At 39.2% G+C, this 18,810-nt stretch overlaps 1 protein-coding gene across 2 annotated transcripts in view; it reads right to left on the bottom strand.

The window, feature by feature from the left end:
• Positions 1-142: 142 nt before the first annotated feature.
• The window catches only part of LOC109040820 (actin depolymerising venom protein gelsolin 1), a 43,118-nt gene continuing 24,450 nt past the window's right edge, over positions 143-18,810 (bottom strand). The window contains exons 6-16 of one of the 2 annotated variants that reach the window (XM_019056899.2): positions 18,272-18,387; positions 16,087-16,264; positions 15,362-15,483; positions 14,401-14,499; positions 13,381-13,518; positions 12,197-12,293; positions 11,393-11,526; positions 9,519-9,629; positions 7,510-7,623; positions 4,473-4,572; positions 143-457 (exon numbers count right to left, since the gene is read on the bottom strand). In XM_019056899.2, coding sequence (XP_018912444.2) covers positions 4,495-4,572; positions 7,510-7,623; positions 9,519-9,629; positions 11,393-11,526; positions 12,197-12,293; positions 13,381-13,518; positions 14,401-14,499; positions 15,362-15,483; positions 16,087-16,264; positions 18,272-18,387 — 1,187 coding nt within the window. In that variant the 3' untranslated portion in view covers positions 143-457; positions 4,473-4,494. The remainder of the gene's footprint in view (positions 458-4,472; positions 4,573-7,509; positions 7,624-9,518; positions 9,630-11,392; positions 11,527-12,196; positions 12,294-13,380; positions 13,519-14,400; positions 14,500-15,361; positions 15,484-16,086; positions 16,265-18,271; positions 18,388-18,810) is intronic. The other variant, XM_019056901.2, reaches the window with a different exon arrangement.

Genomic DNA, 18,810 nt, shown 5'->3' with positions numbered 1-18,810 from the left:
AGCTTGGGAGTTGATTTCAGAGAAAACCAGTGGCACCATCGTGTTTCTTGCGAACTTTTACATAAGAGACAACAGTCAAATCGCAAATCCCTCACACATGCAACATCTCCATTTGGGTTATGTAAACATACACACGGACATGTTTGGTGGACAGCCAAATTTTAATGACAAATTAAACACTTAAAAAATTTAACAAAAATATGCTGCGTATTTCATTCGAAACGAAATCAAAACAGACAAAAAAACAAAACGAGGCTCTCGTTCCACCCGGGTGCAATCGGGTCATTGTTGAAAGACGTAGAAAAATATGCTGGCGGAGGAGAGTACAGACGGATCGATCACATGGAATAAAAATTCAAGGACGCGGGGCCCATGGGACGTGCAAAGCTCAGTTCGGCCCGTCGTACATGTTGTGCGATTTGATGATGTCGTCCATTTCCTCGGACGTCGGGGATTCCTGAAGGCAAAGAACAAAAAAAACAATTAATCCTCCAACAGAGAACAGTTGCATTCTCGGAAAATGAACTTTCTCAGGTCAACGGGTCGGTTTCGATGTACAGTTAGACTTTTATTTTGATACCTGCGGGTCGATTGTTGAATCGTTATCGAATGACCTTGATCGATATATTGCATTGTGAAGATAGGGATTTATCGATCGAGATCACTCGATAACGATTCAACAATCGAGCCGCAGGAAATTGGACGTATTTATACAGAAGAATTCTATTTACATCGAGAGTTTCAGAAAAGAGACAAAAGTGCAATAGGATAGGGCTTAAAACATCATATCAGTATAGCCTTGGATAGACGATCAAATTTCGAAACCAATTCCGATCAAAGTAGACATGCTGATGACTGATGGTCACCATCTACCATCAAATTTTGACGGGCCGCACTATTTTGTTCAAGGTAAGATCAGAATGGAGTGCCACTATTCATCATTTCCTGCCTCAGGAAACATTTCTGCCAAGTTTTCATTTTAAAATTAAGCAAATCAATGAGTTTAAGACTGATGACTCCCGACACTTTGGTGGTGATTGGTTCGGGAACTTGATCGTCTATCGAGACCTTATGATAGCCAAGCGTAGGACAGAGATGTCGGTAATAGCGCCTTGCTTTGATGCAACTATCCGTGCTCTATAGACATCCGTATTGCATACTAAAGATTGAAGGCGCTCCGAACATCTAGTCCATGAAGCGATACTTGCAGCGACTCGCTGTCGCGACTGGGTGTGGCCGTGATATACAGTATCCTTACATGAGAAAATGGTGCGGAAATATCCTTTTCTATCTTTTCACCATAATTTTCATCCGAGAATTGTACCAGCACGCCATACACTGCTGCGTGCACTGTTTCGTGGACTAGTGACCAAAGCGCCTTCCATTTTTTTAGATGCCAAACGCGCGTCCATAGAGTATGAATAGTTGTTTCAAGGAGTTATTACCAACACGATTGAATGCGTTGCTTAATTGTTGACTGAGGTATTGGCATGAGAAGCCTCGCCTCGTCTTATTGTACCTGAGTGCTGCCTAAAAAGTTTGATTAAAAAATGAGCACATTTAAAAATGCTAATATTTTGAAGTTTTTCGGTTAAAAAAACGACTTTATTCGATCTTTTGTTTCTTCTTCTGGGAAACAATCTCATCAGTCACTGTTACTGTGGGAACTATAAGATTGTTGTTGACATTTCAGCAGTGATACAGCGTAACAACGTTTGTACCCACAGGGGGTCACAGACCACCCGAGCCAGGTTTTATCTCTGTTATAATAGGTCGGATGATGTTTGGGACGAGGAGTCGAATAGGGATCGTACTCCAGCGGGTCGATCATTGAATCGTTATCGAATAAACTTGATCGATAAATCCCTATCTTGACAATGTTATTTATCGATCAAGGTCATTATAGATGCCGATTCAATAATCGAACCGCAGGAGTTAGACTTCCATGGTTGCTAAGTCTCACAGCCCTCCTTGGGGTCCATTCCCTATTTAATCCCACATATCGACGGTGAAACTACCAAACCACGTATCTCGTTTGCGGTGTTTAAAAATCTGCGCTCACATTTAATTTTTTTGAAGTAGACCAAATCAATATCATTCCTTGAAATTTTCACGGAATTTTCTCCGCACAAGGAGGAAAAATCACAGAAATTTTCAAGACTGGATGTTAAGTAGTTTTTCATTTAAAAAATAAAGTATGACAGGAAGTCTGCGACGTCGCAAACCGAGATACGTGGTTTGGTAGTTTCACCGTCGATATTAACTGACACCATTATTCAGACATTAACCGACATACAATACCCGAGAAGAAAGCCTGGCAGGGATGATGATCTGAGGCACCTTTTATATAATTTGCAACCCTTTATCGCTAGATCGCTGGATCGTGATGTCAAGAAAAGTCTTAATCCCCCAGTAACAATACTTGTAACTGATGAGATTGTGTCGCAGAAAATAATAATAATATCAATGAAAGATCGATTCAAGTTGCTTTTTTCAACCGAACAACTGCAAAATATTCGTATTTTTGAAAAATGAAAATTTTGCGACGCTGTATTGCCAAAACGAGCTTTGCAATCAGGCTAAAAATTTCACTGGAGGATTGTCTCGTTAGAAGGTTTTATTTGGGACGGATTTGAACGAAATTCCTGCGTTTCTAAAAATTAAGAGGATAAACAGGCTCCTTTTTTTGACAGACTCTTGAGTAATATTTTCGAGGAGATGGCCGCGGTGGTCGAGGATGATTTGGACTACATTTTGCAATTAGGAACTATAAATTCCAGCCCGATTTAAAAACAACGTATGTGTTATTAGTTTCCCTATGAACATTAGTGTTTTTTCAGATGAGCCAGAATTTATAGGTCCAAATTGCAAAATGCAGTCCATTTTACATTCTTGGTAAAAATTGGCAGTAGAATCTGTGTTCCAAAATACCATAGACCTACAGCCGGCTGTAAGATTTCCAATAGCTTCTATAGCCGGCAACACAATTTCTTATAGCCTTTTACAGCCGATGGCGACTAAGCAACAGCCTGGCGATAAAGTGTATGCTAAACGTTACTACTTGCGGATGCTAGGACTTAGTGAGTTTTTGGGCCGTCGTATCTTGATTTTATTTTGCGAGGAAAGCTCCGTACTTTCGAGGGATGCCTACCATTCCTTATATGTTGGAGCGCCTTCAATTTCGTACGATACTGTGCAATACCTCTGGTGTGAAATAGTTGCTTCAAGCGCCGTGGTACGCTGCGGCGCGGCGGGCGGGCAGTCAGCGCGAAACGCGCATTGGCGCCTACAAACCTAACAGGGATACTCCACGCATTGCGCAATGCGTGAAGTATCCCTGTTAGGTTTGTAGGCGCCAGTGCGCCGCCGCTCCGCTTCGTGTTAGGCTCTAATATTTAATCTCGTGGAGTCAGCGTTTTTCAACTCATGACTTTGAAATGTTTGCACACTCTGTATGGATTATTCTCATTTTAATTGATGAGAAAAATAATGTGCGTTTTGTAAATATTAAGGTGATTCCGTACAAACTTAAGGATTTACAAAGCACACGAATTTCTACACAATATCTTATAGCCTTTTATAGCCGATGGCGAAAAAGCAACAGCCAGGTGATAAAGTGTAAAGTCCGGCGATAGGAACTATAGCCCGGCTGTATAATTTTTTGTCGCTTCGTGTAGCCCGGCCGTATGATTTTTTCCACTTTCTACGGCCAACTATGTGATTTTCTATCACCTTCTTCAGTCGGCTACAAGAACTCCTATGGTATTTTGAAACGCAGCTCCTATCGCCAATTTTTACCAGGGATGTAATAATGAAAACGGAAAGGGGGTCATCCTGGGGGTCTTCAAGCGGCCCAACCCTCCGAAAAGCATTCCGAAAACGCAGTAAGCCGCTTTGTAGCGATGGAATTTCTGGATGAAATTAAAAATTTAAAGGTTATAAATGTGAGATTGTTAATGCCCGAATAGTTATTCAAATTGACCGAGTGGATGTCTAATCGCGCATAAAACAGATATGCATCAATATATAATGTGGAATGAAGAGAACATTTTTTTAGTTCCCAGAACTGTCGAATCCATCGACGAAGCAAAGATCAGTCGACAGAATCGATAAACATAAATTTTCGATGTAATCATTTTGGCAGCATGTTATTTTTTGGAAAAACAAAGCCAATGGACGTGCGTCCGTGTCAACTAAAAATTTGGAGAGTATAATGATGCTAGCTAGTAATATTCTAAAAAAATCATCAAATGCAATAGTTAAGTGGCCCCGCTGTATACTGATAGGCAAAACATGTAGTATAATAATGTACATGAAACTCAGCGAATAATCGATAAAATTATGGCATTCCTTCTAAAGCGCATGGTGTATTTGATCTTTAGACGGTAGGAATTTTCAGATGCAGTAAGTATGAAGGCTTCGACTATAGCTCTAGGTAACTAAAATGAAAGGAGAAGCAATGCAAGACATACCCATGGGCAGCAGCTGGAGGATTTAAACATGCGTTTTCTCGGAGTGCAAGAATATGTCATTCGAGCCAGACAGAAATTTGTCCTCATTCTCTCGCCGAGTCTGAAATATCAGCGTTGGTCATAAGTCAGTTGAGCAAAATGGAAAATATTCATGCAAAATAAGTGAAACATAATACGATGGGTAACTTCTGCGTGTCACAGAATCGTGTTTTAGTGAATACATAATATGTAATCCTAGACTAACAAAAAAGTATGATATGTCTTTCAACATAGATAAGAAAAAATAGTAAAATTTTGTATTGGATATAATTTTGGTTCACATCATGAAATTGATGTGGTAAACTCATCGCGTAGTTTTATGACTGAACCAAACTATCTGATATTCTGAATAAATTTGGGAAATGCAGTCATACTTTCTGGGTGACATCAACCTTGCTTACATAAATATAGTCAAATGTATCATTCGTGTTTTGTTGAACGTATAGTCTATACGTCCAATATTGAGGAACACATAGGTCATTTTGAAATATGTTGGATGACATCATCCATTGTTTTAGCATGCCATAGTTTTTCCCATCTTGGTCTCATCCGTAATGTATGAAGAAAGACCGTTATGAATTATGTTATTAATGACCAAGTGATTGGACCAAGATGGCACAAACCAAGGTATGCCGAGAGCGACGTATGATAAACACTTGGCGTTAGGGATGATCTGATCCTACCATTTTTTCTAATGTACACGATTCAATAATCAAAAACGATTCTGTGACAAGTGCGATAGAGATATTGTAGAAGAGAATGTTTTTGATCCATCTGAAAGTACTTGATGAACTGAATTTACAGTGTTTCCTGACATGGAGAAATAAAAGAAATGGAAACTTAAATTAAGAAAATTTACTGCTCTATCACGTCATAGCATCAAACGCATGTATTTTAGCAATTCAATCATTCTCTCATTATACTACTGCAATTAGTGCTCCACTTAAAGAGTGAGAGTATCGGGGGTGCGATTGTAACGCCATATTCAGAGTTATTTATTTTTTGGTCCTAAATAACCATTCCGCACCCTTCAACAACCTCAAATCTCGCTTGAGTGTGCTTACTTCTGATCTTGTGCCATCAAAAAGAGGAACTATGCAGTAAGTATAATAAAATAAAGAGGAATATTTAAACTTTACACTTCGTTAAATTACACTTTACAGAATATACAGAGCGTTTTTATGTGTGACGAATAAATTAGCGTACGATAAAAGTGGTAAAATGTATAAATAGGAGAGATAAGTTAAGAGTTGGATAACAAAACATAGTTGATCATAACAACTGACAATTGGCTTAAGGATGAATGCACTCTTTGAGATGTATATTTCCTGTGACTTGAGAAGACCTGATCAGCATGCTGGTCAAAGAATGGCGTCCCAAAAATGTAAAACCCGAACAAGCATCCCAGTTTCTGATTGTCATCATCAGAGCTTTACGAAATACACCGACGGCAAAAGTTCGCACCCACGTACCTTGGTTTACGACGTTGTTGACTTCCTGTCATACTTTGTTTTTTAAATAAATGCCAATTCTTAAAAACTGCCGTGATTTTTTTTCTCTGTGCGAGGAAAATTCTGCGAAAACTTCAAGGAATGATGGCGATTTGTTCTCTTTTGAAAAAATAAGATAGGGACAAAGATTTTCACACATTGCAAACGCGATACGTGATTGCGGACTTTCCCCCGTCGATATACGTGAAGCAAAATGAACGATCCACTTCTTACAACACTAAAGAGTATAAGGATCAATTAATATCAACCAAAAGCATTTTAATTTCTGGACCAAGTTCAGAAGGACCGTGTAAGTACATGTATGCAACTTTAAGATGTTCAGTTCGGCGCGGCGCGGAAAAGCAGCTCTATGATCGCAGCGTAAAAATCGCCTTCAAAATGAAAAGTATGCAACTCCACGTCGGACGTATTTGAGAAGATAACGCTTGAAATCGAAAGACTAATTGGATTACACTTCGCAATTTGGAGCTATAAAGTCTAGCCCGGTTTAAAAACAACGTATGTGCCATTAGTTTTCTTGTGCACATAAGTGTTTTTCCAGAAGAGCCAAAATTTATAGTTCCAAATTGCGAAATGTAGTCCAATTGTAAGTGAAGAGCGCCGATTCTGTTATTCGCTGCTAACTTTTTCTCAGTACTATGCTTTTTGGACTGCTAAATTTAAAGCCTTAAAACTTACGTTGGGTTTGTTGAGATTCTTTTACATCTTCACACTAATTTCAAGTATGGGATCATGGATAAGTCCTATAATGTTAGCAAATGAATCGGAATTTGATCGATATAAATTGTTGGAATTTTATCGTCAGGGGGACCGAAAATTGCGAGACATTGCAAGATTCTACCAATTGTTACGTAGTCGATATCGATTAGCCAATTATTAGAAATACCGGTGGATAATTGCGATTGAATGCCACTTTCATCTATAGAAGGAATCCATCACGATAAAATCGGGGAAACTCTTGCAAATATTAATAATTCTACCGATTTTATCGGGTTGAAGTGACAATAAAACCGCAATTTTATTCCATTCAATTTTAACGTTTCAATAACAAACGTTTTTTGAGTAACATTGTTTCAGACCGTGAATAAGAGAATTAGTAAATAGGCGCTCTCGATCAAAGATTATATAGAAATACAAAATAACATTCCTTTTTCTGAGGAAATTTTATGTAAATTTCTTGGAATTTTCAGAGACCAATGTAAGCACCATAACAAGTCACCGTTGTTACAACCATTGGTAAGAAACTTTCAGGTTTGACTCAAAATACCTAATTGGTTTTTAAGTATGAAAATTCACTATTATAGGCGATCCACAGTTTTTAGAGGTTGTAAAATAGTTTCAAAAAGTTCTCATGAAATGTTGCATCCCAAATGATATCGATCCCAAAAGCAAGCGCAGGCTTGTGTCTTTTCCACTAGGTGCCCAGGATTTGAGCGACTGGTTAGATTAAGCAGTAAAGTTATTGAGAAATTCGAGGCGATTCTTACCCGCCATAGGTTGGGATCCCAGGAGTTGAAGTAGGATTTGAAGTCCTCCGGCTCATCGCCTTGCTTAATAAAACTAACGTTGTCGGTCATTGCATGGATATAATCGAGCACATCCTGTGAAAAAAGCTCAGTCGATTAATTCAGAGTGACGTTAAAACGCTTCGTTGCACCTCGGAGGCCTTTCACAAGGTGGAGAACGATTCGAAAGCTAATCGATGGTTACTGGATATTCGGGCATTACCTACGAATTTCAGAGCATCACATCATCAGTGGCGATTTTGCAAGTTGGCAACATCGCCCTCCCTCCACTTAAATCCATTAAAAATATCGATATTACATGAAGCAAGCTGTCTCATCAAGAATCGATTGTTTTCCATACATTTGAATGGAGGAAAAACAAAGTTGCCATTTTTCAAGAATTTCCGCTGCACATCATGCTGTTGTGAGTCAAGTATTCGCATGGACAATTTTGTTAAGAAACTTCTTGAAATAACTCCGAAAAACTGCCTTACGTGAAAATCGCAAATCGGAAGGCAACTGATAGCGATATTCACTCGAGACGTACTTTTCAAGCTAATTTTAATCATTTCTTGGTATGAAAATACTCGACGTAATAAATACAACAGCGTGATGTGACGTTTGGGAATTCTTAAGGAATGTCCTATGATCCAGAAATTATCAGTCGATCAATACTATCGATCGATTCGTTCTCCAACGTGTTGAAGATCCACCTTGAGATGAACTCATATCATAAGCGAATATACCAGTAGCATTGACTGATAATTTCGTTGCTACAACCAATCGATATATCAGCACTTATTTGACGTCTCGCATACCTTTGCTTAATCGTCTTTTTTGTTTTCTTGCCAACCTCAGGAGATACTCTGCAATAAAGTGCGATCGCGTAGCTTAATGCCTTGAAGTCCGGCAGATATCAATGAGGAAAATGCAGAAACACGTATCTCAGTTTGCTGTGGCGTTCAAACTTCCTGTCATATTTCATTTTCACCATCGATAACTACTAAACCCATTTCTTTAAAACTCCGGTGATTTTTCCTCTCTCGGTAAAGAAGTTCTGCGAAAATTTCAAGGCATGATTTCCGTTTGCTCTCCTTTTAAAAAATAAAATAGCAGCGGAGATTTTGAAACACCGCAAACGAGATGCGCATTTTTGAAGTTTCGCCGTCGATATGCAAAGTGGCGTGGCGTAAAAATTGCGATGTATCAATTGTTATGTAATTTAAACCTATGGTAAAGAATCGATCATTAAGGTGTTCGCTTCGAACAAACGTTAAATTCATCGATCCTTTTCCATAGGTTTAAATTGCATAACAATCAATATATCGCAATGCACGCCACGCCACTGGATATGCAGCTTGACTTCCGAGGTAACATGAAAACTGCTGCAACCGTAAACTAGGGAATAGATGTTACCCTAACCGAGTTTAAGAACCATCATCAAACTTCCAACAGACTCAAACGGTTAATGAGCGTTAAAGCGCTATCAGGGACGCTTCTGTAGTACACCATATAACTTCTTCTGCTTTCCGGAGATCCAGGGTTGGCGGAACAATGTTGCAGTGCTGCGGTCGATGACGTAAGACACCGTATTTTTCGAAGGGCGGACGTGAAAACTTGGCATTTGGCAGATACGATATTCTTGTTTTTGCTAATTTTCAAGCTTCAAGAACCAAAACAAGAACCTATAATTTAGGGCAACCGAATTGTTGGGTTTATACCCTATTTGTATTATTCTCATGACGTTGTTAATGGCTATGTTTGCGAGACTCGCGATGCATTTTCCAACATGTTTACACAATGCTGACTTAAACAGCATGTATGCCAAAACTAACGTTTCTCCGAACAGCGAACAAATGTTCGCACGTCAAGGTCCAGACCAAAATATGTCTAGAGGACGAGGGCAGACTCATGATTTTGCCTCCTCCACAAAGACTCGTGAAATAACTGACGGTCGATTATGTTTCATGTGTTGGAAAGTTCAAAAATACCTTTGTGTGGTTTTGAACGACTTGCTCCTCCCTCGCGGAGGCGTCCGTGCCGATCCAAATGTATACGATTTGATCTGTGTCTAAGATCATGACATCATCATCGATGAGATCCTGGAAAATTCAGGAACATAAAACTAAAAATTAGGGCAAGTGAAAAAGTTTCATATAAAGACTGGATGGCACTGAAAATCTAGATTATACACAAGAACTCTGATGACTGCGAAGGACTGACAATTAAACTCTCAAGTAGCACAGATTGCAATTACAATGTGAAATCATTTTTGTGGTGCCGGAGTGTTGTTTATATGTTGTCTATTCATGGTTTGAAGGGATCCCTCTGATTGAAAATTGCAATGAAATAAAAATAAGTTGCATTTTTTGTATTGCGAATAGCCAAACTCTCTCACACATGAAACTCGTTTCATTAATCGTTTAGAATCTGCATTTAATGACCAACTCATGTAAAAATAGTTTTGTTTAATAAAGAAAAATTGCAAAATTATTTCAATATTTTTGTTGCACTGTGCTGTTTGGGAGCTACTGTTCTTTAAAATATTTACCCTATTTATCGGACCCTCTTCTTCAAATTGACGTTTACCGTCGGGGTCTTGATAGCCAAGACTGTAAATTTTACATTTCAAATGTTTTCATGATTCGTTGTCCTAGAATTGCCCTCGCAGAATAATCAAGATAGATTCGCCGTAATTCTTTTGGCTACACATTTTCCTGTCGTTTTATCTTCAATTTTTTATCAGCTAGCTCAATTTTTTCTATAAACCGTTTTAAATTTCTTAAATCTTCGGGACGAGGAGTTTATTGGCGTCACCAGTCTTTCATCTTCGATATTGCAGTAAAAGCTTCTTACTATCTATGAACCTCTACTTTGGGTTAAAGTGCGATCCAATAGAAATACGAACTCTGTGAAATAGAAGTGATTTTTCCGTCAATTAACACTTTCAAATAAATATTTTAAAGCGGTAATTTCTTAATTGCACCACAAATCGGTATTTGTGAGTGACCAACTACTTGTAAAAAGTGAAAGATCACAGGGCTGGCGGAGTACGGGGGCGGTCACATGGGCCGCGGCCCGTGGCGGCAAAATTAGGGGGCGGCAATTTTGCAATTTTTTTAAATGCAGGTACAAATAAATCGGATTCAGAATAAAATTACAAACAAGAAAAGGTGAAAAAATCTCTCATTTCCTGAGAGTTCATTAATTTCTAATTTTGTCGTATTTCGGTGATACAAAAGACTGCGCACTTTTAATTAGTTGAGTTAAGTGAGAAACCAAACACGTAATTTGGCCTGGAGCGGCGCCCAAAAAGGAGAAGCCCTCGGCGCGGCGGTCGGCATGTAACACATATTAGCGCCTACGAGACTGCATGAATACTTCACGCATTGCGTCAAACGCAGGACGGTCAACAGCGGTCGGCGCGGCCGGCGTGAAACGCACAGTGCCTACAAGACTACATGAATACTTCACGCATTGCGCCAAATACAGTGTGGTCAGCGCGGCACGGCAGCGGCATTTAAAATTTTCAAACCACATTCACGTTTGTTCTTTCTTAATTTTTTAGTTCATTTCTTACAAATGAAAGGCCTTATCCCCACAGAGATAGGTTTACGGAACTGAACTTTCGCACGAAGTTCCGTGAACTTTTGCCAGTAGTGTTGACAGGGCTTACGCAAAAAATGTGTCCAACACGAGTGAATGCGTCTTATGCACCCTTCTCCCTCCGGCACATTCACTTGATGGTTTTCATTGATGTTTCAAAATTAATGAGAAGAGGGCGGCAAAACACAGGCGGCCCATGGGCGGCAAATAGGTAAATCCGGCCATGTAAGGTCAATTACAGCTCATAAAATACATTTACCTCTTGAGAGTAAGCAGGTACGTTTGAGATGTTCAACTTATTTTCAATTGACAACCAGTATAACCTGGGCTCAATGTGCCTGACGTCTCTGCCAGTTCTGGTTCTCGTAGTTGGGCTTGGGCTAGGGCTGTTACCTGGTTTAAGAATAAAAAAAAAAAAAAAACAATAGTTGCAATTGATGTAAATCATAATAAGTATGAGTTTTATAGGTTTTAAAAAAATGAATGCATCGCCTTCCGGAGACGGTTGAAAACTTACTTATACTTTCGGAGCCCCTCCGTACGACCTCTGAGTGTCCTTTTTGTTGACTTTTCAGCACTAAGCCTGAAAAATTAGACATGGTTTGGCACAACTGTCAAACTAATAGCTTAGCATGTTTTTAAATGGGACGTATTAATCCTGAAAGAAACTAAGTTACACGCAAACACTATGCACATAGTTCCTTTTAGCACAAACACGTCCAAATCCGAGCCGAATTCTGTCGGAAAAATTTAATGATACTTGTCATTCCCGCAGTTAAATCCATTCAGATTGACTGTACCTACTTGAGGTGCAAATTGTGAAATTCAAACAAAGGATGCACATTCGAAAGTAAATACAACTTGATGATCAGAACAAAAATTTCGACCGTTTGCTTACAGGAATGCCAATAGGGATTAATGCTAGACACAGCATTTCACGCAAACATTTCACTCGTTCATTTTTTATTTTAATACAGATAAAAGTGTCCTAAAAAATCCTACTACTTCCGAAAATTTAGGTAGGAATTCACGAAACACAAGTATGATGTAGACGAAATCTTACCTCCTTTGTTCAATCCTCCTAATAAGGCTGCATCTCTCCAGTCACTGAAGTAGTTTTTGAAGACTGATGGTTCACCACCCTCAATTACCCTTGTAATCTGTCGAAAAAAGGGGCTCGAATTATGCGTTGAACAAAATTATGAAAAATAATACTTAAGAAACAGAAAATGAAGACGACCTCTCACTTAATCTAAAAGTATCCCTCCAAAAATGTATTATTTTGCAATTCTCATGAGTCTTACCATCGGCTTTTGTGTCTTACTTTTACGTGTTTGGGTTCCTCTCAAGATTAATTTTTGACGATAGGCCCACATCAGGCCCCAAGTAGGTCCTCGGGAAAATTTTCTTGCTACGCCATTGTATATTCGTAGATTTTCACATCGAGAAGTGCACTATTTTGAAGAGAAAACATTTCATATCATAGCCTGAGCAGGAATTGCAATAAGTATCGGTTTTATCGATATGTCATTGAAAAAAATGTATTGAAACCTTATCGGAATCGAACATTGTGATGTACAGCGGTAAAATCGCAACTCACCGCTGCCAATTTTTGGCGATATCAAAGATGAAAAACTCGCATTTCTATCGATGATTTCGATCTTATTTTAACGCGATGAAAATTGCAACTTATCCATTGAAAACCGCTTCTCGAAAGGTTCGCATCTGTAACTTCGTCTATTTTCTATGAAAAGGTCTATAGCTGGAGCTTGGCAGTAGCGTAGCGTACTTTGCGATATATCGATTGATACGCCGCTCAAACCTATGAAAAAAGATCGATTATCAGGGTGTTCGCAGCGAACACCTTAGTAATCGATTCTTTACCATAGCTTCAAATGGCGAGATATCGATAATCGATCGTTCACGCCACGCCACTGGAGCTTGGTGGGAGTTGGCCAAAGCCTCTTGTTTTCTGAGAGGAATAATTACGAAGCTACAAATATGAAGTTATGGTAAGGAGGAAATCAAAGAAGGATACGATTGCTTGTGTAAGGAAAATTGCCGCCTCTTCGCGCCTTTCAGTTTTTCGTGTATGCAACAAAGTCAACCGGAGAGTGGGAATAGTTGCATTTAGACGTTAGGAGTTGCTATCAACGCGTTCACACGTCCTTCTGTTAGTCTCAGTTCTCAATTTTCTTGTTGTCACTGATCCAAAAAATGAAAATGAATCGGACGGGGAACACTTACGGAGGTCCATGCTGGGTAGTTGTTAGAGGACAAAAAGACTTGAGCTTTTTTCAAGGCATCGACTTTTTCTTGAGTTGTGGAGCGTTTGCCAACCCATACGAAGATACCCGATGTCACAGTGTCAAGGATGAAAGAGTCCTGAAAATTTGAAAAAGAAAAGATTTAGATCAGAACGACAGCGATACCTGTCCTGGTGAACTTAATATTTAAATTACATGTTAACCTGACGTCAAAGCTATATCTGGACTGCGTTAAACAGAAAGGAACCAAGCCACATCAGCTATTACCAAATTTAATTCGGCAATTTAATTTTTTACATGAAAACGGTTGTGTGGATTTTTCTGTAAATTTCAGTGGATTTTCTCTATAGTACGAAGCAAATTCCTCAACATTTTCGAAGAAATCCACACAAACGTTCTCTCGTAAAAAATGTAATTGCCTAGTTAAATTTGGCAATAGCCGATGTTGCTTGGTTCCTTTCTGTTTAACGCGGTCAATTTAACAATACGGCTCTAAAAATAAGATTCTGTGGCAGTAATTCCGATAAGGGTCAGGTAAAATAAAATCGCTACGATTGACTGAGAGCAGTTTCATCTTGTGAATTTTTGAATCCTTAAATTATGATTTTCCTTGTAGTTTAGGTACTTAGATTTTTTGTATAAGATACGTGAATAGTTTTAAGTTACTTAAGATTCGATTCATTTAGAGATTGCTAGAGCCGCTCAAGCACCGACAGATATCTATTTACATCAAAAGGAACTTCCATCGAATAATTTCCGAAAAACATTCGAGTCGGTTCAAAAATTCAGTTTTTTTAAACAGATTATTTTAATGCAGACGTTACCGGTGCGCTAAAACCAGAGACTAACCGATTTTACACGGGCTGCTTTTACAAGCATGCCGCATGACTAATACGTAAATGAAGAATACAGTGCATTGACATGGTTAGTGAAATGTTTGGAAAATGAGATTGCATTATTTCTAAGACTGTAACTCCCTTGTGTGGGATGGTGTGCTTACATCTGAGTTCAGCATTTTCTGGGTGAGTGGTTTTTCGCTGATCTTTTCTGAAACGACTTTTCCAGTAGAGTCCGAGATCTTGTAAAGAGTGACTGTTGCCTGCGGAAAAGCAACAATGAATATTATTAATTAATTCAATCATATGAGGGTCATATTATCTATATTTAAGAGCATACTTTATAGAATAGCAATAATAGCTTACTCTTTTCACCCGATTTAAATATGTTCAACAATTGCTCTTAGATTTGAAGTTAACTGGGAAGCATGGAGATTCCCTGACGGAACAAAATTGTACAAAATTGCGTACAAAATTGTCTGAAAATTTTGGAAAATAACGTTCACAATTTTCTCAGTAAAATCGGTTTTTGTTGGAAGAAACTTGGCAACATCTGAAGGCTCATACGGCGTTCTTCCTTAGCACGGCAGTATTTAGGCCTTGTTTCTAAACTTTTCTCCTAAAACTCATTGCGAGTTCACGCCTCGCGCCATCGCGCCTTCAATTTTGTAGACGCAACACGGACATCCATCAAGTACGAATAGTTGTATCTCTGCGCCGTTGTCAATACGCGTCCTTTCCCTCGCTCTATTTCCATATCAGGTTTGTTTACTTTTGTCTTATTTGTAATGGTGCTTTAAGGACGTGAGCATCAAATCCGAGAATAGGAGAGACGTGATCGGACCTCGTTCTTTAACTTTTCTCCCGAATCAGAGCAACATCTCACGGGGCGTTCATAAGTCAGGTTACGCTCTTCCTCGGCATTTTTGACCCACCTTCCTATACTGGGCTTGTTTTTTAATTTCACGGTACGTTATTGACAACCTATGTACCGTTGAACAAAACAAAAACATGTTTTTCAATAATACTAGGAATGCAACTTGAAAGAAGATAAGCGTTTTCGCGGCAATTTTGAATCAGGAGTGCAAAATTTAATACGCTTTTTCTATAGAAGAGAAAACTTACGTCTTGTTTGTTCTCAAATTCTTGGTCATCTCCTCCGTAGTTTTCATCGGGTAGCTCATTTAGGGAACCTCCTCCAAGGACTTGGAAGAATTTCTTTACCTCATCAGCTGTGGCAGAGTCATCTAATAACAGAAGTGCATATAATTCGTTAAGATGTGTTACTCGTTCTTTGGTGTTTAATTTATTTGATGCCTTCCGACATGCAATTTTCACACTCATTGTACTATAAATTTTTGTTCCTCAAAAATTGGCTCATACCAACCTTTCAATCCTCCATGCAGAAATGTCAAAAAGCCAATCGTTAAAAGGTTGACGTGAGGTCAGCCTTTTCGGGGGTCATATCATAAATGTGGAATGCAGGAACATAGAGGGATCTTTCCATCATTTTAACGTGTTTTTTGCAATTGGACGCATTCCGAAAGATGATACGTCTGTCTTCATAGAGAGTCCTTTACCACTAGTAGCTGGCGTTTCTCGTAGTTTTTTTTTATCATTTGAAACATGAACTAATGTTTTAGACGCTTACTTATACTAAGGCACCACGATGCGTCGTGGTATGTGTAAACCAAAAGTCATTGCTGTGAATGGAGTAAAACGATATGCAGAAATTGTTGTTGTTGTTTATACATTTATTTATAGGTGTTTTAACAAAGCTGGGTCATTAATTCCTTCTACAGATAGGACATGTTCAGGTTCACCAGTTGGATAGACAAAAGAGCACCTACCCACAATTACAACTTTGCTTCTGCCAGCATGATCCTGGTCTCTGATTTGGTTGGCAGCACTGATGGCCTTAAGGCGCTCTGTTCTCTTAGCCTTAGCTCCGACGAAAACGTAGATCTCGGTTCCTGCGTCCAGAATGAAACAGTCTCCTTTGTTCATTGAGGCCAAGCCCAAGTTCACCTGCAGAAAAGAGAGGGACAAAAATCAAGATAGGCAAAAACTACTTTAAAACAATGCATTTTGAAAGCGTTCAGCGCGAGATTTAAATGTAGGGAAACTCCTCTATATACCCATTCAGATTTTTTCACAATGATGCCATATCTAAACACCGAAAAAAAGGTGAAGTTGATTTAACATTTTGGATGTATAAAAAGAGTGCGAGAACTTACAAAATGCTGCATTTCCCGCCACAGAAGTTACTTCAGTAATGCCGAGATGTAAAACTAACTGCTACGGCAGTTAATTTAGTATTTTATAAGTTCTCGCACACTTCTTTAACATCCAGGATGTTAAATCAACTTCACTTATTTTTCGGTGAAATTTCGGGGGTCAGAAATCAACATTCGAATCCGAGGTCAATATTTTGGATGGATTGCCAAACCGGTAGATCAACCGAGAATCGTGGAAAACTTATTATTATGTAGTTCAATAACACCACACAAGAATATGAGTGGTTGATGAAGTCGATCGTCAAAATTATCGCACACCCTGTCAAAACAATCCCATATAGGCCCATGAGATTCCGATGGGTCCCCGTAGGGATTTCATGGGGATCCCTGATTGGAACCCATGGGGTGAATGGAGAGATCAGCAGGAGCCCCTAGGACAGCCAGAGTGACCTAAGAGGTCCTGGTTTTATCGAACCGCAACGTAATAAAATTCGCCTGAAAAACTTACTTTTGCGCACCAAAGTCTGTTTCCACGTAAATGGCCGTATGTGTATTTACAAATTGCGGCACGAGTAGTCCTTTCAATATTATGCCACGGAATATTATTTTTGTTATTTTCAGGAAAGAGAGGGAGGAGGGGGGTTCAAAGACGGTGGCTACTGAATTTACGGCACTAATCTAATAAACATTTTCAAGAAACAATACCCGATTTATGGGCCATAAATTGAAAATAGAGTTCATGAAACCGCAAAACTCAAAATGGATGTACCGAAATATCTCACCGAGTGGGAGAACCAACGTTCAGCGCGGCATGTGGCGGTTCTAATTCGATTCGCGCCGCTTTGTGCGTGACACTGTTGCCTGTTTTACGGGAAATTATGCGGCGTTCACGTTTCACAAAGCGAGAAAATTTAGAGATTTTTGCACGTACGGCAAGTGCGTGTGTGTAGGAGAAATGCTATTCGTCTCGAAGCGTTAAATGGCACAGTGACTCCAGCGTTAGAGGAAAACTCCGTCCTCTCACAATGCATTGTTATCCAAACAAGATGAAAACACCGTGATTCTGCAGTAAAATCGGCGGGTAATCATGTCATTTAGTCTGACGCTACTCTGCGACAATTGACACAATTTGACGTATTAGTACGCGTTAGATGACGTTGAAAGAGGAAAAAGTAACACATGGCATGAATACGATGAGATCACTCACTCCTTTCAATTTTTAAGAAATCTCGATCCCGGTCAAGTTGACACGTTTTCCAGACAATTTTTAGCCTGAAACTTGACTAGCTTGAGGCTGAACTTATTGTGGGAAATGAGCATGCTTCTTTAATATTATAAAAAAAGGAAGGAGGAGGAGGAGGAGGAGGAGGAGGAGGAGGAGAAGGAGGAAGAGGAGGAGGAGGAGGAGGAGGAGGAGGAGGAGGAGGAGGAGGAGGAGGAGGAGGAGGAGGAAGGAAGAGGAGAAGAAGAAGAGGGGAAGAGGAAGAAGGACGTACAGATACAGTTACTTGTGTTTACGCACAAATCATCACTGACTGATAAGGACAAAGTGGATCAAACAATGTAATGCACCAACGTGATAGATGACGTCACCAATCGCGTTTTCGATCGGCGATATTTTCGTTCAATATTGGATAGAGGAATCTAACACTTAGACAGAATCAATTAATTGCTAATCTATGAGGTCATTGCCATAACATTGTCCTTCGAAAGCCGACTATCTTGAATCTTGTGTATTTTTGTGTGTCATGTGACAAAAGCATAACAAAATAAGTTGATGGAGTCGTCAGACACGTACTTGGCGGATTCTGATGTTTCGCTTTCCTTTGACTTGATATAATTTCTTCTCTCCGGCGGCATTGGTTTCAGCGTGTTTGAAACCGGAAGCAACTCCTCCTGGTAAGTACCTAACACCTGAAAATGGGTAAAATGGGGAATCTGGGTAAGTGACAACTCTAATCATTAGCTAAGTAATCCATCGAACAGGACGTTACATTTTTTATCCTATGTCTACAGGGCTCTTGTTGTAAAGCGATCTAAGGAATCATTCGTGACCTAAAAACCTCATACCAATAGCTAATCAGAGGGCTAGAGTGATCATCGATAGCCTCTAAAATTATTTGTAACTTCATCGTGGAACAAAACTTAAAAACTGCGTTTGTATTTAGTTTTTTTCTGCAGTTGTGATTGATGAAGACTAAGATTCCGGTACAGAACATAAATCAAGATTGTGACCATAAAGCTGTTATTTAAGTTGATTAGTCTGAAAATGAGGTCATTGGGAAATTATTCAGCATTACAAAAAAAAGGTCAGTATCATTAGGTACACTAATTTGC

Source organism: Bemisia tabaci, chromosome 5 (assembly GCF_918797505.1).
Source record: "Bemisia tabaci chromosome 5, PGI_BMITA_v3".
NCBI lineage: Eukaryota > Metazoa > Arthropoda > Insecta > Hemiptera > Aleyrodidae > Bemisia > Bemisia tabaci.
Note: the sequence above shows the minus strand (reverse complement) of the source record. Positions and strands in the feature narration are given on the sequence as shown.